Source organism: Antedon bifida, chromosome 7, assembly GCF_963402885.1.
Source record: "Antedon bifida chromosome 7, ecAntBifi1.1, whole genome shotgun sequence".
In the NCBI taxonomy this organism is placed as follows: domain Eukaryota; kingdom Metazoa; phylum Echinodermata; class Crinoidea; order Comatulida; family Antedonidae; genus Antedon; species Antedon bifida.
In genome coordinates, this window is record NC_136232.1 from 12939392 (window position 1) to 12948472 (window position 9081).

At 33.0% G+C, this 9081-nt stretch overlaps 1 protein-coding gene across 1 annotated transcript; it reads left to right on the forward strand.

The window, feature by feature from the left end:
• The first annotated feature begins 707 nt into the window (after nucleotides 1-707).
• On the forward strand, nucleotides 708-8091 carry LOC144848921 (vesicular glutamate transporter 2-like). The gene is made up of 10 exons (XM_078705872.1): nucleotides 708-859; nucleotides 2439-2614; nucleotides 2797-3030; nucleotides 3338-3425; nucleotides 3776-3871; nucleotides 4372-4460; nucleotides 6225-6377; nucleotides 6623-6755; nucleotides 6925-7166; nucleotides 7460-8091. Exons 1-10 carry the CDS (start codon nucleotides 808-810, stop codon nucleotides 7610-7612), a joined length of 1416 nt encoding a protein of 471 aa, XP_078561998.1. The 5' UTR covers nucleotides 708-807; the 3' UTR covers nucleotides 7613-8091.
• Nucleotides 8092-9081: the final 990 nt, after the last annotated feature.

Sequence of the window (9081 nt, forward strand, 5' to 3'; positions counted from 1 at the left end):
ATAGATACATATAATCATAACAATTTAAGAAAAGACTAAATTGTGTTTCAATAAATTGGTTATAATACATATATATAATACATTGTTGTAATTGGTCAATTTTGAACTTTGACCTTTTATATCTCGAAAACGCTTCCTATCCTGATCAATTACCTTCCAGATTCGTAATCTTGTCTGGCCTAGAAAAGTTGGATGGCAATTTGTCCCCTTTCAGGTGGTTATACCTACCCCCTGCCACCGGACTAATAATATACTAGTTCGCATGAGATGAGTAAGTATAATAAAAGTAAAATAAATATAAATTGTCAAGAATATACTTCGGAACTATTTACGGCCGTTAATTTTGTTATACACGAAGTATCCTTCACTTTTAAATATATGTAGGCTAAAAAATTAAAGCAATACTGGATATGGAACTTTATTGACTGTAAAAAAGTCAAGATTTTACGAAAATAAAAAAGACTCTAAAGAAAAATTGTGATTGTACGCATCTATATATTTGCCTTTTCGATTTGACAAACAAAAAAGGGAAATCACAAAGTGCGATGACGTGAAGCAAATTCGATACAAACAGAAATCACAGTTGATTCCAGTCATTGGATTGGTTATAAAACTGCCGATACACTAACCACTAAACCATAAACAAAAGCTTCTTGACACTTTTTGTTCGACCGGTCTGCAAACATTCAATAAATCGATCCCGAAAAGTTGTTGACCATCGACCGATTTAGAATTAAATTACAATTTGCTGTTTGTACATAATTTTTATATGGTGGATAATAATTATACAGTTAAAGGTTTGATGATATGTACAACCACCAAGAAGAGAGTGAGAATCAACCGATTTTTAAAAATGATGGTAAGTCACATTTTCAGAATAGAGGGTAAGCTAAACATGAGTTTGCAACCTGTTCAAACTTTTTAAAATTCAACACATCCAGTATCGTGTAAGTTATTAACGTCTTATGGGAAGTTAATACATTATATATCTATGGTCAGTCGTTATCTAGGTAGAGCATATCAATGTCAACGGTCAAAATGGCAATTCTGGTCATGTATTTAGAGCCACATTTTAAATCTCTACCACACCACACCAGTATGTCCAGCTCCTTCAGTTTCTGTCAACTCCTTTGGTTTTGTTCCAAGATTTTTATCCTTACTCCTTCCTTTCATTCTTCACTGTCCTCCACGGAGGTAAAACTTTCCTTCGCCTTTCAGGTTTCCATGTCAGTGCTGTTATACAGTCGCTGCACAGCCCTATCCATATCGTGATCATAACATCCTCGCTTATTCTTCTTAATTGTGTTGAGCGATATTGTGAGTGAGTGTCCGAGTGGTTACGACAGTAGAACCGTAATTACGTAGCCATAACATCGGCCAAGTTTCTGGTGTTAGAAGGAGTCTTCTCGTATATGGACTATACATCTAGCTCACGTGCACTTTAAATAACCTAGTAAATCTTTCCAGACGAGTAGGAGGTTACCTTGGTGTCTAGTACATCACAGCCACTGATTATAACTGGGCCCTCTGGGATACCAGTCTTTAACAGAAGAGGTCGCCCAGTATAAATAAATAATAACAAACAATATGACGTTTGAAGGTTTGCATGGCGAAATAAAATGTTGATATAAAGTTTGCGGTACACCACGTGTATTAGTTCTGAAAAGAACTGTTGAGTTTCTCGACGTTTCGATCAATATGCTTTGATCGTCCTCAGGAGTCAGGAGTGAGAATGATTCTCACTCCTGAGGACGATCAAAGCATATCTAATCTATTATTACTCTCCTCAACACTTTATGAGAACATGTTAAGGTGATTCATCCCCAATAACACTCTGTAAGATTATTTCTATTTGTATTTTAACAATACGTTCTTGTTGTTTCAATGATTTTGGAACTTCTTCACTGTCCTAAATTGCTTTCAATAATTCAACTGTAATGTTATTTTTGCCACTAGATTTACAATTCTTCATTTGATTTAAGGCTGCCCTTATTTCTCCCTTTCTCTCCTTACTGTTTCTTCTGTATATTCAACTTCATCAATTTCTTATCTGACTGGACTAGATAATTTATCCATTTTCTCTTACCTTTTCTCATTCTTTCTTTTACTTATTTATCTTTGTTTCGATGCTCTTAATTCAACACTGTCCTTCAGTCTTCCTCTTTCTTCAAATAACTCCCATAAATCCTTGCTTATTCATCGCTGTTGGCCCTTTTTATACCCAAGTCCTTCTATTGCTGTTTTATTAAATACCTTTCCACTTTTTTTTCAATTTCCTTCGATTTCTAACAGTTTTGTAGCTCATCACATCACTTGTTCCTGAATGTATTAAGAACATGTGTTTTACATGTTCATTGTTGTACTATGATTTAGGTTGGTAGAAATCATTTCATCATAAAGTTTCACTACATTATGCTTTATTGTTTTCAATGTTGTAGATTCTTTGAGCAGAATAAAGTTTCGATATGTGATTCTGTCCGTATGTTGTCTTGGCAATACGTTGGTCTTTGCTAACAGAATGAACTGGAGTATTGCAATAATAGCTATGGTATATCCAGAAAATCACATAACGGGACTTAATTCGACAAGCTATGAACTGCAGGAAACCACAAAGGTAAATAGGTTTATTGTTATACAAACTAGATAAACATTTGCAATTCAAATCATAACATTGTTTCACTCAATTTACTTTGCTCTTTAAACTCTTTGGTTCGCGACGAGTAGAGGACCGGTCATACTAATAAATAAACAGACAATAATTGCTTATTTAAATAATAATTATCATTCTATTTACAGGGGACTGTGTTTTACTGGGATATGAATACACAACAAGCAATTTTAGGGTCTTTTTACTATGGCTATGCAGTATCTCCCGCTATTGGTGGTTGGCTATTACGACACTTTGACGGTATTTCTGTTTTTATGGCGGGAATCCTAATGTCATCTATAGCTATGATAGTTTCACCATCAGCTGCCAACATTGGAGTAGGTTTTCTAATATTTACCAGAATTATTGATGGAATAGGACAGGTAATACTCGTTTGATTAAAAACACTAACACACGATAATTCACGATAAAACTTTGAATTATTAGGTGATCATTTAGAATAAAATTTATAAGAATAAAAGTTATTATTATTATTGCTCTTTAAACTGGTTGATGATGATGATTGTAATGACGATGATGATTGTAATGACGATGATGATGATGATGATGATGATGGGAAGATGATGATACATCTTATAACATGTGGATTATGTTATCCTGTATAAAAAATATATATATTTCATATAAACAAGACATTATGATTATAAATTGAATCTAATCTGTTTACAGGGTTTCACTCTTTCACCAATGTTAGTGATAACAGATACTTGGTCAGAAGTGGATGAACGTGGTACATTTTTATCAATTGCTTCGTTGGGTAGGTTAATAACTCAAAGTTATTAAATGATTAAACTAGAATATGAAAGTCATTATAATTATAGTGATATCACACCTACTGTAAAACTGGGAACTTAATGTTCCAAATAATAATTCCGTTTGTTTATTGCTTAAATTGAATTCTTGGCAGATTTAAAATCTACAAAGAACTCAATGTGATGATGGTCAAAATAGGGGTCAGAAAAATTTGCCTCCTATTGCAATGAATTCTACTGGTCCTATTGATTCGAAATCTGTCAACAACTTAATTTGAGCATTACACTCTCACGGAATTACATTTGGCTATCCACTATAGAAAACAAAAAGTTAAGCGTGGTTATTTTGTTTTAGGTCACAGTTTTGGTCCAATATTAGCCAGCTATGTCTCCGCACTACTTTGTTCAAGCACGTTTCTGGGAGGCTGGCCATCTACATTTTATGTATATGGTAAGTTTAAATATTTCAGAATTGGGATAGATTATAGAACAGACTTATTCCCGAGTTCTCGAAAATAAGGATTAAAAATGCATTGTCAACGTACTTGATGAAAAAATCGTAATTTTAAAAATACGAACAATTTTGGCTCGTGTCTGGCAAATTTTGTAAAACACCTACAAACTTATCCATTTCAATTGAATTTTATTTATCCAATTTTAATTATTAAGCAACCGTTAAAGTGACTCAATGATGCACATAGCATAGCCTTCGACATTCGATAAAATATTGTATGCGGCTGAATACCTATTATATAGTGTTTCAATCAATTGAACACTATGTCCAATAACTTAAAGCCGTACTGTCCCTTAAGGCTATTTTTGTATTATTTGCTTTTTTGCTGCTGTTGAATTAGTTTTATCATTCGATTTTTCATTCATCATTGTTTGTTGAGCTATTATCATTATTATATTATATACAATAGACCCCTACTACTTTTTTCTATTTTATAGGGATATGTGGTGTTTTGTTATGTCTTGGATGGTACATTGTAGAATGTCTATCTAATATACAGTCAAATAATACCAGTACACGTTCGCAGGTACAGTACTTCAACCGAGAAATTTAAATAACTGTTATCGTCAAGTTAAAATATTATATATAAACTAGAGATACTATGTTCAATAGAACATGAACTCAATTGGATGCATTGTTAAATTTTACTATTGACATACTTTGAGTTAAATCAACCAGGGTAAAAATGTCAACTTTCCATATTTAGTCCCTAGACTTTAAAAACCCAAGTGTGATTGCCAACCAGTGTAAAAATGTCCTCTTTCAAATTATTTAGTATAGCGCTCCTTATACTAAAAATCTAAAATGAACTCTAATCAATTTGCTGACCGTTCGTTTGCCGTAGCAGGACCCAACATTTGGAACAGATTACCAAGTCACAATATAGACGACTATAATCAGTTTAAAAAACATTTAAAGTCACTATATTTCAAACAATGTTATGATACCGATTGATGTGAAGCGCCGCTGGTTATAATTAAATATTGTATACATGTGCGCTATACAAGTAATAATAATAATAATAATTTTGCATCTCGATACTTCTAATTCTTACACGCTTCGACAGTATTTAATTACTGAAAGGTTACTTACTTGACTAATGAAAAACTTTTATTGTTTCAATCTAAATGACTTCAACTGTTTTCATAATCAACTAAATATTCCGTAAATATCTTTCCTTCAGTTTTCTATGCAACAGTGTTCAGGTTTTGACAGATTTGGTGGCTTAAATTGGCTTCAACCAGTATTAAAATAAGCACTTATCTATTAATTAGTGGTAGGTTAGACCTAGCCATTAAAAACATAGACAAAGAGCAATCGAAGGCTATATTTAGTAATTTTAGTAGATTAGATATACTGTATATTATACAAAATGAATGTTTATGAGTGTAATGGTACAAATAATGGCATGAGGTGAATGCTCGCGCCTCGTTGAAATATAACCTTTCATCATTCACCCTTTCAATCAATCTTTCAAACATTTTTGTACAGATGTGTAAGGTCCAATTTGGGAACTTCCTATGTCCCTATTAAGTATAGGGACCAATTTGGCTACTCTTTTAGGTTATAAGGAATAGATATTCCAGGTGGCTCACTTTAGAGCTTGACCTTGGCCTTGAGGGCAGTTGTAGTTGGAAAGCCTTGCTAGTTGGATGTGTCCTCACAAGAAGAATTGTATTAGTAATAGCTATGTTCAGCTATAGTAGATGGCAATATAGGCCATATGTTCTGGTACAAAGTGGTTAGCACAATCTTTGGTGAGTTTTAAGTGTATTACCTTTATTGATGGATTTATACTGTATTTATGTTTGTTATGGTTGTTGAGCCATTTGGGCCACACCTTAATTTGCTATTGGCTATATGTATACTCACCTGTTTATGTTTAAAGTGTATTTAGTTATGAATTATGAGGCATTATAATTATTTAGGTTGTATAATTTTACTTTTATTGTTTGTTTTTGTCTTATTACTGATAGATATTTTGTTGTTTCAGTTAATCGGTTTATGAATGGACATTAAAGATTCGCATTAACAGTGTGCTTAAAATTAATGATTTGACCAGAACAAGATGTAATATTGTAGTATTACTAGTTTTAATCGTCGTATACCTTTATGATTCGTCTGACTCGGTTCGTGTTCTATTGAACATATTATCTCTAGTCAATCTTTTTAATACACTTTTTAAAATTAGAGATTTTTGTTGCGATTATATTCTATTCTCCTTTTTTTATTTTTAAAAACTATTATACATAAATATTTATTATTATTATATTTATTATTATTATTTTAGAAGATGTATGATGTACCTTGGAAGAAATTGATAATGTCAGGGCCTGTAATAGCTGTATGTATTGCTAACTTTTCATTCGAACTTGGACATTTTCTTCTATTTACAGACATCCCAACATTCCTTTCAACAATATTACATTTTGAAATAAAAACGGTAAGTTTCCTGATTTGTTCACGGCATTGAAAAATAATTAATAGGCCTAATTAGTAACGCTTAACAAATAATGTAAGTAGGCTTATTGTTAATATTTAGTAGGAATAACTATTTTAGCAGACTTTACATGCTGGTAATTCCAATACTAATCTGTCTAAGACACTATGGAGTATGTGCACATTAAGTAAACATAAAATCATAAAACATACAACATTCCTTTTTTTCCTTTCTAAAATAATCCACAGATGGGCTTATTGAACATCCTTCCGCAAGTGTTTCAGCTTGCCACTACCATGTGTGGTGGTATTTTGGCAGATTATTTGATTTCACATGGAATATTAAGTAAAATAGGAACACGGCATCTACTCAATGTTATTGGTAATTCATTGTTTATAATTATGTTACTTATAACTAATTGAATACAAAAATAATTGAAAATTACTGAAAAATGGATGTGGGTCATGGGTAGGCTACTCATACATACAGTATCAAACAACTGAACTGAAATTCCCTATAACCTATTGTTTTTTGTTTTTGTTTGTTTCAGGGTTTGGCCTGTCATCTGTCTCTTTGGTATTATTTGGCTACGTTTCAAACAACGCAACATACTCAGTTTTATTAATAGTTATTGCTTTTGGAATGTTCGGATTCAAAATCACTGGAATCGATGCTAATGTTTCTGATTTCGCACCTCTTCATTCAGGAGTGATCAGTGGCATAATGTTTTCAATTGGATCTTGTGGTGGCTTTATTGGAACGTCTATATTAGGAGCATTAACAGAAACAAATGTAAGAAAAACAATAATTTTATTTATTAATTAGTCATTTAATTAAACAAACTAATTAAACATTTTGAGCAAGAAGCTCCTGAAGTAAAATAAGGTAGCCGAGTCAGTACAGTCTCTCACAAACGATCATGGCCATTTACAACCAAGTTATTTGAAAATGCACAAGCTACAACTTATGCACGTACGTACTAACAGTATCGTTATCACCGCCGCGTTATTTATTTGTAGTGTATAATATGTAAATGTATAGGTAATTTAAATTATTGTATGATTATCTTTCTAAATTATTTTCAGAATACTTTAGGACAATGGAAAGTTCAATTTTGGATTCTGGCAGCTGTACAGATGTTCGGTTTACTGGTTTTCCTTATTCTAGCTAGTGGCGAGACACAGGAATGGGCAAACCCCAAAGAACATTCAGAAGTTGACACATCAGCGAATCAATAAATGTCTTTTCTATGAAATGTCTCATTTTGTAAAAACATCGACTAAAAATGTCCAATGACGAATAGAAAGACTGCAACAGAAAGACTGCAACTTGACATTCAGGAAGAATAACAAAAAGATTTAAATAGAAAGAATAACTTAAACGTAACGTTTTCATAAAAATAAACAGAAAGAAATTAGTGGCACATCGACGCCTATGAGAAGTTAAGAAATCAAAATACTTTTGTTGCAGAAATTCTTCTCTCAGTTCTAGAACAAACTTTAAATTGGTTTTTGAGCTAAGAAACTTGTAGTGACTATATACAGAAATCACATTGCGGTTTTCGTAAAATTTAACTTAAACATTAAATTTACAATGTCATAATAAATGTATGTACAGATAATATGCCTACCATAGACGACTTTTGCTATGAGTACAACATGTGTACTAATGGATTATATTGTGTGAATATGCCTCTAATTAAAAACTTTACTCTTAAGTGTGTGCTTCAAAGCAACACTACATTATCGTCCTGTTATCTATTGCTGCAGGAAAATCTCGCTGATATTAAACTAGACGTTACTTCTATTATATGTACTTCACACTAAAGCTTGGTTCCCACTAGCGACGCAACGTAACGCAACGTAAGAAAATTCTCTTCCAATAATTGTGTTTGCCACCGCCTGCGTGAAATCAAACCTGCGATGTCTGTAGCACTACTGCATCGTCGGTTCCCACTTGCGATTACACAATACAGCACTTTGCGTCGATACGTCGTTGCGTGACGTTGCGTTCCCACGCTTGAGAGTAAAATGTAAAATGAATTTCTATATCCATGAATACACCTATAGTAAAGAATTAATATGAGCCACTGAACCAATGAAGGAAAAATATTAACGAGTTTTTACAGTTTTTCAGTATAAATAATACAAGAGTTTTGTACAATAATGATCGGTGTTGTCACGATTTTGCAGCATCAGTAGCGGCACTGTCGGCCAACACACCAAGGCATAACCAACCTACTGTAATGTAATGATATAGATTTAAAATTGAAACATCAACCTTAGTATCACAATTCAATTGAGTTCACCAATTTGCCCCAGAAAAGTCCAGTGAAGGAATTGTCCAGATGTTTTAATGTCCATTAGGCATAATAATTAGTTCCCCAACGAAAACAGTTGATTTGACCTATGATTTTTCCCATCGTAAAACTATTAGATATTGACAGTTTTAAGCAGAGATTTGACAGGGCCAATCTATTATCGGAATACCTTATACAATTCATCAACTCATCCAAAAGGTACCTGGACAAACATAGGAACAATGATTAAGCCCAGAGATTATGTAATGACATATGCTAATGAACAGAAGCCGATATACCCCCAAGTTTCAGAAGACCCCAGACACACCTCATAGACACTTCTTCGAAGACACTCCTTACCGACACTTCCTCGGAAGCACATCTACAGCCACACCTCACTTACAGCAT

Coding starts and splice junctions, on each gene's coding strand:
- LOC144848921 (XM_078705872.1), top strand. CDS start 808: ATGTACAACCACCAAGAAGAGAGTGAGAATCAACCGATTTTTAAAAAT. Junction 3,031..3,337: donor TTATTGATGGAATAGGACAG/GTAATACTCGTT, acceptor ATCTGTTTACAG/GGTTTCACTCTTTCACCAAT. Junction 6,756..6,924: donor GCATCTACTCAATGTTATTG/GTAATTCATTGT, acceptor TGTTTGTTTCAG/GGTTTGGCCTGTCATCTGTC.